Raw genomic sequence first — 13,025 nt, forward strand, 5'->3', positions numbered from 1 at the left:
AATGATGACATTAACAAGCAAAATGCCAATCACTGCAGTGACTGTTGTGCACTTTTTCAGAGTCAGTAATAAACTATGGTGTAAAACAAAGGTTTCAATTAATAAAGCAGTTCTGCTTTATTAAGACAAAACATAAGGCTCCTATGGCTGTGTGAATATGGGAGAACAACAAGTTTCAATTTTACTTGGCTGATGTTTTTTGCTCTAATAACTATAATTAACAGTACACAAGTATTTTTTTTTTATCTTTTCATTAATGGAAATTTCATTTTGTATATGTATAATAAAACACTGACCTTTTAATGGCTCTACACCTGCTGCAACAGGTTACAGATACTATTGTTCACTTTACCTCAAGTCTCAATGTAAATGCTTAAAGTTATTGTACTTTTGTACAAATATAATCAAACTAAAAATGAAAAGCAGTATGTTATAATTCATCTTATGTTTTACATGTTTGTGACACTGTAGTGACACATCCAAAACCATTTTAGATGGCAATAATGCTACTGTATCTGTCTCAGGTTCTTTGAGCACTTTAAATAATGCTGACAGCTGAGTGGGTCATGTTGGAGCTAATGAGGACTGAACAACAGTTCAGTATCTCAGTATAGTTTCTCTCTGAAATTACATAAATGCACGAATAAAGGAAAAAGCAGATTGTTACCCTCTCAGATTACCAACTACTACATTACCATTATGAGACAGACAGAGTTGTCCTGGCCAGTAAATTAGTGACGCATTAGGTACAATACTATATTCACACACAGCACACGGGCAAATTGGTCATGGGTTAATCAGCTGCCATTCCCATTATGGAGGCTTGGGACCAGCACTATGAGTAAACCAGCTTTTGATCCCCAGACGCAGAGTTTGTGTCTCCTCTCGGCCTCAAACCAGGTTTACTTGTTAGTTAAGTTGGGCAGCAGCGACTGGTGGAAAAACTTGTAACGCGAGTATCTACAAAAGCTGCCAGATGGCTGAGAATCCAAGCTTCCAAACCTGTTATGAAGACAAACGGCAGGTGCATTTCCTTTTCCCCCCCATTTAGAATTGTGTTATTTTACAGTTCTAATACTTTACCTATTATTCTACAACATAGAAATAATAGAAATAAATGTATCAATATTTCCCCCCAAAGTTTTGGGCCTACAAGCAGTCAGAGCAGTTTGTGTCAGAATTAGAAGCAAAACAAAGGAAATAAAACGTGTATTTTTTAAACAGACTATCATCAATCATACAGTCATATTGATAAGAAAATCCACAGGATGCTGCGCAGTCCTCTGCAAAACAAAGTACACCCTTACTTCTAGGAATTAAGAGAGTAAGTAGAAGCCGTACATTGATCTGGAGGAGTCAGGCGTGTGTTAACATAATGCTATGATCTTCCTGGGAGTGAACATACCAGCAAATTCCCCCCGAGGTCAGACCATTTAATACTCAGAGACATTAAAAAAAAAAATCAACATCCTTTGGACAAACAAGAAGAAAGTGGAGATGTTTGCCCATAATGCACAGCACCACATTTGGAGAAAACCAAACACAGCCTATCAGCACAAACATGTAATACCAACAATCAGGCATGTTGGTCGAGGGCTGATGATTAGGGTTTGTTTTGCAGCACAGGACCTGTGCACCTTGCAGTTATTGAGTCGACCATGAACTCCTCTGTATGCCAAAGTATTTTAAAGTCAAATATGAGACCATCTGCCTGACAGATAAAGCCTTGCTGAAACTGGGTGAAGCAGTTGGTCCATGAACCCTAGAACAGCACCAAATCGACAGCAGAATAACTTGGACATTAGGGTGGAGCAAGGGGTGTTGTGTTCCAACCACCCAGACAAAGTCCAGACCTAAACCTGAGTGAAATGCTTTATTGCAACCTTAAGAGAGCTTTGCATAAACAAATGCTCCCAGCCGTGAATGAAGTGAAGCAATGTCGTAAAGAAGAGTGGGACCACAATTCCTTCACATTGATATGAGAGACTGATAAAGTCACACAGAAAGCCATTACTTCAATTGTTGCTGTTAAAGCTGGTTTTACAAGCTACTGAATCATGGGGTGTGTAGTGTACTCAGTTCTCCCAAAGGAATGCACAGAGTTCTGTGAAAACTCTCTTTTATATGATTATACATGATTTCAAGCAGAAGATAAATGAATTACTATACCTCATGTTGGTGTATGTTCCCCAAACAGCTAAAAGAGAGAAAGAGAACACATAATAATGGCATCATCATGAATGCAATACGAATAAACAGAGCAGTGCCACATTGAGGCAGCTAGACTTTCAATGATAAACACAAAAACCGCTGAAGACAAACAAGTAATGAAAACTGATCCAATTGTTTTTTCAACTACTGCTGTACAGTTTCACAAGTGGATCTGAAATCACTGAGCAATGAACTTACTATAGCAGTTAGTGTTGTTATTAGAACTGTCACATTTTGACTGTGTCCAATCTCTGAACACTTGCAACAAATGTTTATTCTCAGTATTAATTAGCCTGCTCATTACTTTGTCAATTTTTCAGATTAATTCCTAAAATATCCTTTAAATTTCCCAAAGGCATTAGAAACAATTATATGAAATCAAAAACATCCAGAGGGGGCGACTTGTAGGCAGTCTACCCTTTGAAAGGTGCACTCTGGAGGACTAGAGGACTGGGGGGCTTGGCCACCCAACAGTTGGTTGTTGTCACACGAGTACAGTTTGTCATGAGTGAAAATAAACTGTAGAGATGGCAACTTGGCGACAAGAATAAAATATTTTTTAAAAATCGTACGCTTACAGGCAATATAGGCGATCAAAGCGAGGGCAAAAAGCAGCTTCATGATTCTTCTGTTTAAGCTTGATATCATCCAGATGATCCGCTTCATCATCCGCTCAATGCAGCAGGACCAGGAAACAAGCGAACCGCACGTTCAGGTCCAGCTATAGCATTTTGTTTTACAGCGGTTCATGTCCTCGGTGTGTCTCGGTTTTACTGGGCGGACAGGCTGGCGATGGCACCACAAATTCACAGAAAGTGTAGCCTGGCGGGGCAGGCAAGGGACAGATGCTACGTCCTGCTACGTCAACACCGAGCGGGAGCAGTTTACGTGGCTAGCAGCGCACGCACAGGTAGCACACAAAAAGGTGGCAATCTAAACCGTGGAGTGTCAACGTTCACAACTACGCCTAAACTTATTCGCTGACCCCATTTATACCCACACGGAGAAGGCGGTCATATTAGCTGCAGTACATGGCTACTTCTTTCGTACGCGGATGTGACTATCACACAGCTTCAAACTACTGTAACGCATTGATAACACTACGGACAGTTAGCCGTTAGCTTCACATTAAGCTACGCCTGTATAACAAGATTCTAAACTAAATATAACTGTCATTGAAACAATAGCAGAAATAAGCCGTGGCTAACGTTCATATTCGAATAAGCACCGCGAGAATAAATAAGTCGCTAATTTTAACCCCACTGAAATGTCGAAGTTTGCTCCTCTCGCCTGGGCCAAGGAATAACAGATGAGCGACTGCTCGGTGCTCGATTAAGCAGCCTGATTTTCTTGCAGCCTCTGTGACGTTCGTGAAATGTTGTGTGTGTACATATATACAATTTTATTTTTTAATTTTAGACATATCTTCCCCAAATTGTTGTTATTTGTAGTTTTTTTTTAATTCCATTCTTTAAGAAGGCGTAGCTTTCAAGTTCCAAACTCATTTCTTTTCATAACACACAATGGCTCATTCATTGCGCTACTTTCCAGTCTGAAGTGAACCTTGTTGAGTTTCCCATTTAAACCACTGTATCCCATTTTCCGCTTACTTGTTCTTGTTTATATACTACTGGGCGTAGTGTACCTGGAATCGAGTATTTTAACCGATGCATGAAACCACACATTTATAGACATAGGTTTTAACGGCTGCCGTTTTCTTTGTGAGTAGTCATCTTCAAGTCAAGTCATCTTTATTTATATAGCACATTTAAAAGACATCAAGTGTCGGCCAAAGTGCTGAACAAAGGGAGAATATAATGAAAGAATGAAAGTAGAAAGAAAACATTTTAAAAAAGAATTGTAAGACATGTAAGAGTATATAGCATATAATGTACATGCAAATATGCACATACATATACAAAACTGTACACATTCACGCACAACTACACATATGTGAACATAACATATATGCACATACAACATCATCCAATAAGATAATAAGATCCCCACTCGCTGTCTGAGGAGGGTGCACAGTATCCTGCGGGACCAACATCACCCTGCGCGCCACCTTTTCCATCTGCTGCCCTCAGGGAGAAGGTACAGGTCTATACAGGCCAGAACATCCAGACTGGCCAACAGCCTGTATCCACAGGCTGTGAGGCTCCTGAACTCTCTGCCCCCCTCTCACGGACAATAACCATATCCAACTTCTTAATAGCAATGAACTGGTCTGCATTGGTGCATCATATCTTTATTCTCTTCCCCCTCCTGCCCCCCCCCCCCCCCCCCTCTTTCTTAAATAGATAACTATCATATCTGATATCATATCTCACAGTACAATAATATTGAATGGGTTGCATTGTTGTATTTTGTCATGTTTCTCAGGTCTTTGTCTGAATTTCTACGAACATTATTGCTAAGGATTGTCTTATTGCATTGGAGTCACACTGGGTTAAATATGTACACTTGGGTTTTAAGGGGTATTTATTATTTTCTTCTTTTTTTTGGGTTGTATGGAAGCCCCAAACGCAATTTCATTGTTCTTGACAATGACAATAAATAAATAAATACTAAATACTAAATACTAATACTAAAAGAGACCAAATAGACAGAATAAAAAAGGATATCAAAGAGACCGGAAAGCCTTGGAAAATAGGTAGGTCTTGAGATTCGATTTAAAGACTTCCAAGGATGAAGAGGATTTTATGAAGGGGAGAAGACTATTCCAGAGTCTCGGGGCAGCAATGGAGAAAGCCCTGTCACCTCTAGATTTGAGCTGGGAGCGTGGAACTGATAAAACCATCTGACTGGAGGAGCGCAGAGATCAAGTGGGTAAGTGCAGGCTAAGAAGATCTGAAATGGAACCTGGAGCCATTTATTACACAGCGTGCTGCGGGATAAGCCTGTTCTAACGTTTGAGTCTAAGGTTTATTTTTTTAGCACCTGAGGCTCTTTTTTGCTTTTCTTCCGTAAATACTCTGCGTCTTCCACGTGATTCAGTTTATTTTGAAAAGTCTCAACAGGATCTTGAGCTTTATTGTGAAAGGTTTATGTGGAAAATAAACGAGCGGACACGCGGTGATTTTACCGTCGTTGTGATTAGGTGCTTGTCCATCTGTAGTGTGGTAATATTAAATATAAGAGAAAGGGAGAACTTTAAGAAATTAATATAGCCACTACAGTGACCATCAAAACGATGAAAAAATATTGCCATAAACAGTTTATTTTGCGACACCACGGAACAAACGATAATGTAAAATGAAACATAGACGTTTTTCGCAGCCCTAATACATATATATATATATATATATATATATATATATATATATATATATATATATATATATATATATAAACCACCCAGCACGCCCCTGCGGGCGGTTTATCCTTCAAGCTCGGGTCCTCTACCAGAGGCCTGGGAGCTTGAGGGTCCTGCGCAGTATCTTAGCTGTTCCCAGGACTGCGCTCTTCTGGACAGAGATCTCCGATGTTGTTCCCGGGATCTGCTGGAGCCACTCGCCTAGCTTGGGAGTCACCGCACCTAGTGCTCCGATTACCACGGGGACCACCGTTACCTTCATATATATATATATATATATATATATATATATATATATATATATATATATATATATATATATATATATATATATATATATATATATATATATAATATATGTATGGCATAAATTGTCTAGTCTGTGATATATCTTCATATCCCAACAGTTATTATTTTGATTTCCATTACCACTACAAAGAAGCTGACATTTGCTGTTTCAGATTATGTCTCATTATGAACAACAAAACACTGTCATTACTTATTTAATGAAAATTAAGCCAAAATGCTCCCCGTGCAGCTTTTTCGGTGTGGTTTCATCGGTCTCTCACATGATGAATTTTGTCTCACTCTTCTTTCCAGTGTTCCCTCAATTCTTTGTGGTTTGTGGGATTTCGTTTATCTACAGCTCTCCCAGCACAGCATTTCAGTCAAGTGGAAGTCTGGACTTTGGCTGGGTTATGGCAACATTGTAACATTGCTGCTGTTCTTGGGTTCATTGTCCTGATGCATGAAGAAGTTTCAACAAAACTTTAGCTGTCAGACAGATGGCTTCACATTTGACTCTAGAATACTATGTATACTGGTATGGAGAGGAGTTTATGGTCGACTCAAAGAGTACAAGGTGCCCAGGTCCTGTGGCTGCACACAAACCCAAATCAACCCCCCTCTACCACTGTGCTTCACATAAGATGTTTGTGATGATATGCTGTATATGGTTTTCTCCAAATGTGGTGCTGTGCTTTGTGTCCAGCTTCACTTTGGCCTTGTTTATCCAACAGACATTGTTCCAAAAATCTTGTGGTTTGCTCTTGTCTTGATTGTGCTTTCATGAGTCTCAGACCTATAGCTTTTGAGTTTTTTGCAGTTTCTCTGAATATTGCATGGTCTGACCTTAGGGTAAATTTGCTGAAAGGTCCAATCATAGCGTGATTGTGACATTGTCTTGAACATTTTCCTCTTGTTAATTCTCTTAAAAATTGTCTTCAAATTGTTTGGAAGCAACCTTATAACCTTTCCCATACTGATGAGGAAAAAAACAGTTGCGAGAAGGATTACTCTAAGATTACTGCTCCTTCCTTGGCATTGTGTTTACGAACACCTGAATGCTCCAGACCTGCAAACTGTCAAAACTTATGCTTTCATACAGGTAAATCAAGTGCATTTTGTTAGCAATATCTTGCTGCTACTTAACCTCTTAATTCATATGGAAACAGCAAGGGTAATACCTCAATTTCTTACATGCATTTTGGCTGAAGTTTTGTCAAATAAATGACCAGATCTTTTTTCTTTTCTTTTTTTTTATCATGTCCTTAAAACTTTAGAGGATTTACTTTACTCTTATTCATTTGATTTGCAGGCAAATTTTCAACAGTGACATCAAAATAACACACTTCATCCCGCTTGATGGCTGATTTAACTATTGTTGGGGGAAAACTCTGTAAAAGACCCAGGAGAAATAAAGACACAATGAGACAAAGTTACTTTCTTTATCAAACGTGTACACGGGTGAGCTGCCAAGAACAACTCACAACGTGTACAGAGGCTGGGCACTTTTTATAGGAAAGACAGTGAGAACAGGATAAGAAAATACAAAACAGATAAAATAAACAACTCCATATGTGGCGCTAGTCTCGTCAGCAGAGAGCTGGGAGAAAGCTGTGAGAGATAAAACAATCTAAAACAATATGTCCCAGAAACAAGATGTCTTTGCTGGGAAAGTCTAAAAAGATAATTCTAAACGAATCTAACCATAGGCAAAGGGCAGACAAAAGGCATCTTTGTACATTTAAAAGAAGGTAAAGAAACATAGAATCATTTTTCCTGTAACATATTCCCTCCTGTTTTAACTTATTTTAAATGTATACAACAATTGTCTGTAAAGGTTATTTATTAAGCATCTTTAGCAATTTTTAATTTTCAAAATGTCAGCAAAGCAGGAATGTAAATCATGTGGTCCAAAGAATAAAACAAATAAAATAATAAAAGAACAAAGAAAAGCATAATAAACGAAATAACAATAATAAAACTAAAACTACAAAAAGTAAAAGAATAAAAGAAAAAGAATATAAACCTTATGTTGTACCTGCATAAACTACTAATGTGTTAATCAGTGCATGATCACTTGACAAGTCATTTTTAATCACCACGTCATTTATTAGCAGCTATTACAGGTTCTCTTCTAACAGAATTGCAACGGGATGCTGTTCTTCTTGAGGCACGGCAACATAAGCAGTCATTGTAGTTGTTATCATCTTTGAAATCATTACTCTTAGGTCACCTGTATGGAGAAAAAAAAAACAAAAAAACAAAAAAAAACAAACAGAGGAGACAGCAAACAACAAAGAGCAACATAATAATAGAGAAAACAAAGCACCATCACAATAAACTAGCTAGTCATAGATATCAATATTTACTAAATAATAAACGATATTGTGCAGCACGCAAGATAGACAGCGCACAGTGTGCTTTGAGGCAGCAGCCAAGAAAGCTTTAGTCCGCGTCTGTGAATACCCATGTGTGCATACCTGTGTGGATCAGCATGACCCAGGAGTTCTTTTTTTTTTTCTCTCTCTTCCCCCCCTTCTCACAGTCTCTTCTCCCCTTTGGTTTTCTTTCTTTCTCTCCCCCTCTTTCTCTCATTCATTCCCCCTGTCCTATTTATTAAAAAAAAAAAAAAAAAAAATGACAAAGGATGAACTGAAGCTCTGCCATCACGTAATGTCGCATACTGCTGTTTCTGATGTCATTTAAAAAAAAAAAAAAAAAGAAATCATTACTCTTAGGCATGGCAACACACACAACACTAATATGACCAGTGCTATCATGATGAGACCTAGAAGGAAAAATGGCTTTGCTACAGCAGCCAGCCATGAACCGCTGAACAGCCAGTCCAGCCAGCCTTGTGCTGTAGCTGCTCCAGGTGTGTGGTCAGTGACATATTTTTGCAGAGCGGTCAAATTCTGCAAAGCTTCATAAATGTCTCCTCCAGTTTCGTATCCATCAGGGATAAAAGTGCAACATGTTTCCCCGATCAGCTTGCAAACTCCTCCTTGTGATGCTGTTAGCAGGTCTAGTGTCAGTCTGTTCTGCAGCACCATCGTTCTGATGGCCTTCTGTTCTCCTGCTAAGGCGGTTCCCAGGGTCTTAGTCAAGTTGATGTGTCGTAGCAGAGCATATCGGTTGATCTCCACATGATCCCGCACCTCGGCAGCTCCAATGCCGGGGATCAAGCTCTGTAAGAATTTCACTCCTCCTCAGATGCGAAACTCTGGTTCCTTTACTGCTTGGTGCCGTCCGTGCACATCCTGTCTGGTACTGAGTCTTTGTTTGTAGTGGCATCCAGTAGATAGGTGAGTAGGCAGCTCCCCCACTGCCCGCGATCCATTGTTCATCACACATACTGGCAGTTGCGCTGCGTTCAGCTTGTTCAGTAGAATTACATCAGGCAGTGGGTCTGAGACTTGGGGCCAGGTCAGTAGGTAGGTCTGTCCGGAACAGTTCACATTTGTGGGTGATGATGACCTCCAGGTTGCTTTTGCTGGGATGCTGTAGTTGGCCTTGGACCAAAGAGTACCGTAGCCTGGATGTGTTGCCAGGCCCAACAGACACCAACTGCGATCTTCAGGTATGCTGTACGGCCACAGGCCAGACGTCTGCGAGGATAGGGGCATATGGGTACATGCATAGCAGTCAGTTTTATTATTCCAGTGAGCTGTAGTGTTCATAAACTGCCACCAAAAGTTAGTGGCGTAGCCATGGGGAAACTTGGTGTACTGTCCTTTGTCATACAGTGTCTGCCTTTTCTTCATATTGCGTGACTTGTTGTCCCTCACGGAAGCAAAGATGAGGAGCCCGGCCATGGTCAGGGCCACTGCAGTTATTAAGAGCCACCACCTCATGACGACGGGACACACCCTCCTGTCGCGAGTAGACCCCCCGGCCAGGAAAGCTGACCCCTCCACCGGGCGAGATCACAACGAGTGGGCAAGCCTGCTGTCAGCTGTGTTTAGATGGCTTCACTTACTCGCCTGCAGTGACTCTGATGGATCCAGGATGGTCGTTCCGCAATTTTACAAGCGGTCGGTGTAGTGAGGAAGACTTGGTGTGGTCCCTCCCACCTGGGTGCGCTCCAGTTTTTCCTTTGGAGCACCTTGATCAGAACCCAGACACCGGGCTGTAATCTGCAAGACACTTGATAGACATCATTACGTTCTTCGTTATTTACAATCATCTCTTTATTTTCCTACAACTTAGACATACATTTTGCTACTGAAATTGTATCTGCCTTTTTCACTGGGTAGATTTCTGGCCACTTTGAGAATACATCTATAACCACTAGGGCGTATTTTTACCCTTGGCATTCCTTTAGCTAAATAAAGTCCATATGGATTGTGTGGTCTCAGGTTTCCCTGAGCATTATATTTTTGACACGTCATGCACGTTCTGACAAATTGTTTTGCTGAGGTTTCAAAATTTATAGTGTAGAAATGAGAGTTGACAATACAGGTCATTCCCCCCGATGACAAATGCGTACAGCCATGAGTCACTAATGCCGCCATCTTGTGGAGGAATTTTTGGCAACACTGGCTTGCCATAACACATCATTAAGTCGTTTGTCAGAACTGCACCGTGTTTTAGCCATTTTGCCTGCTCTGCTGTGCTTGCTGCTTTTGTTCATTTTTCAACACATCCAGTGGAATCTGATGTGTGTTTACTGCCATCAATGTGATGTTTGTCTTTTGTGCCGCCTATTTTGCTGCTCTGTCAGCAAAATTGTTGCCTGTAGTAATGAAAGAGTCAGTAGGCGTTGTAAGAGGTTGGCATGGTGAACCGGTTTTCCAGTTGGTGTAATCATTCCTCTGTTATGCCAAATTTTTGCAAAATGATGCACAGCAGAGAAAACATACTGGCTGTCTGTATGTATGTTTATTAGTTTGTCTTTGTGTATTTAGCTTTCGTGTATCACAGCTATCAGCTCAGCGCTCTGTGCAGAATATGAAGAAGAAAGTGGTTTTGCTTCTATTATCTTACTATCTGTGGTTACTGCGTAACCTACACAATTTCGGCCTGTGCTGTAAGGTCAAATGCTGTTCTCCTAGCTTCCACACTTGCTGATCATAAGGTGGATCTGGGCCTGGAGTTTGTTTAAATCTCAGAATGTTGTGATACTCGGTCGGTTTCTGGAAAGTGGATGTGGCGGGTGTCATTTAGCATGCACTCAGGTTTAATACCAGAAAAGAATGGCATGACTGCTATCTTAAGTTTTGTCAGAGTGTCTCTACCTAGCAAATTTACTGGACATGACGGGTCATATATGCATTTAATAAAGCACCTGCGGCCACTTGCTGTATGTACTAGTTCTAAAGGGGCAGTTAATTGGTGTACAGTTGTGTGGCCTGAAGCTGACGTTACAACTAATTTGTCCTTTGAAAACTGTCAGTTTAAGTGGCTGCCTCAAAACTGTTTTGCATTATTTCTCTGTGGCCTACTCCTACAATCTCGTGTGAAGTGACCTTCCTCTCCACGGTTCTAGCAGGCGTTGTCTCTATGTTATCTGCTGTTTCTGCGTGGCTGTCTGCAGCCTTGGTGTTTGTGACTTTGCTCGCCTCTCTGTTCCTGATAGCCACCTGCGAATTAGTGTTTTAGTCTATTGTCAACAGTCAGCCTTATTTTTAAGTTACAGAATGCTTCTTCTTCTTTTTTTTGTCTTGGTTTGGGAGAATAGATGCAACACTACATTTTCACTTAAGGCAGTTTTGAATAATTTCTAGTTTGTCAAACAATTCATGGATCTCACACATTTCAAACTTTCAAGTTAGGGTTGTTTCCCATTTATACAAATATATATATATATATTTAACTTTGCATTGCTCACAGCTCATAGCTCACAGCTCTAAACCTAGGCATTTTTCAATCATATGCCTAATCACTATGTGTCACTGTGATTCTCAAGTATTGTCACAAGTTCGTTTAAATTCGTTTCCAAAACCAACAAAATAATCAAACAAAAACAAAAAACATAAACGTGTCAGGACACAAAAGAAAAAAGAAAAAATGCTGCCATCCGAACAAGGCAGAAGTCTGCATATGTTGGCTTTTAATAGCATGCAGCTTGTAACATGGTAGACTAATGTGCCTGTGTTAATTCAGCTCCATATTATTGTGTGAAGTTGCACTGGGTTGGGAGTGGTTTTGTGTGTGTGTCACATTTTTGGTGAGCCAATGGCTGGAATGGGGTTGGACTAATTAGAGGCAGGTGTACTTGATTGCACTGATACACTGGTCTACTTATAGCCCACACTACAAACACTGCTGTGTCGTTTTGTCTCTCTGTGCAGGTATGTAATGTGATGAAATCAGATATGTTTGGGATGGATGGGTTTTGCCCTATGAATTTTATATTAAGTGTGTCGTTTTGTCTCTCTGTGCAGTCCAGGGCCTATTATATGCCACAGCCTAAAGGCAGCTGGGTTGCAGAGGCTTGAGTGACCACTGACTATATGCTTGAAGGTGGTGGGTCTCCAAGGACAACTTCTAACCCTGTTAAAGGCAACATGTGGAGTGCAACTTGGCTGTGTGGCATAGCTGGCTCTGGCCTTGGGACTGTGTGTTTTTATACAATTCATAAATGGGACACTGGACTGTTTTATCTTTTATCTCTTGATATATTTTTCGTCAATAAATTATCTTTTAGAATTTTATTGACTGTCATCTTTTTGCCCACGACTGAGACGGTTGGTCAGACCTAGAGTCTTTCTTCGGGTGTGTTACAGCAGCTTCTGCTCTAAAAGAAACAAATAAATAAAAAGAAAAGAAAATGTGGAACATGCTCATCAGCTTAGCAGTGTCTACATATTTAATTCAGCTTCTCAATCCTGTAGTTTTAGCTGTTGTCTACAGGGTTTTGCTTATTGGTTGTTATTATAGGTGTGCTCTATATCTCAGCAATGTGTCATTCTAGGATGATAGGTTTCAAGCTGGTCAAGTGCCTCTATGCACTTCATTAGTTTAGTTATTCTCTGTATTGTCTTCATCTCACATGTCATTACACTGAGTTTCAGCAAACCTTAAGCTTGATGCAGACTACTGCTTAACAATTATCCACCTCACATCATAACCGATTAAGGTGCCTCTTCATATTAATATTATGTCATTGTTAATATTATCCTCTTTGTCTTATATAACAGCAATAGCATATTATAATATTTTATCAGTGTGTACCATTATACTACTACTGAGCCAATTTGTTAGTTAG

At 40.1% G+C, this 13,025-nt stretch overlaps 1 protein-coding gene across 1 annotated transcript in view; it reads right to left on the bottom strand.

Moving 5' to 3' along the window:
- uxs1 (UDP-glucuronate decarboxylase 1) overlaps positions 1–3,559 on the bottom strand; it is a 39,269-nt gene extending 35,710 nt beyond the window's left edge. The window contains exons 1-2 of the mRNA XM_082507273.1: positions 2,790–3,559; positions 2,170–2,197 (exon numbers count right to left, since the gene is read on the bottom strand). Coding sequence (XP_082363399.1) covers positions 2,170–2,197; positions 2,790–2,880 — 119 coding nt within the window. The 5' untranslated portion in view covers positions 2,881–3,559. The remainder of the gene's footprint in view (positions 1–2,169; positions 2,198–2,789) is intronic.
- Between the last annotated feature and the right edge of the window lie 9,466 nt (positions 3,560–13,025).

This window comes from Aulonocara stuartgranti (genome assembly GCF_965226115.1).
Source record: "Aulonocara stuartgranti genome assembly, chromosome: 16".
Lineage (NCBI taxonomy): Eukaryota > Metazoa > Chordata > Actinopteri > Cichliformes > Cichlidae > Aulonocara > Aulonocara stuartgranti.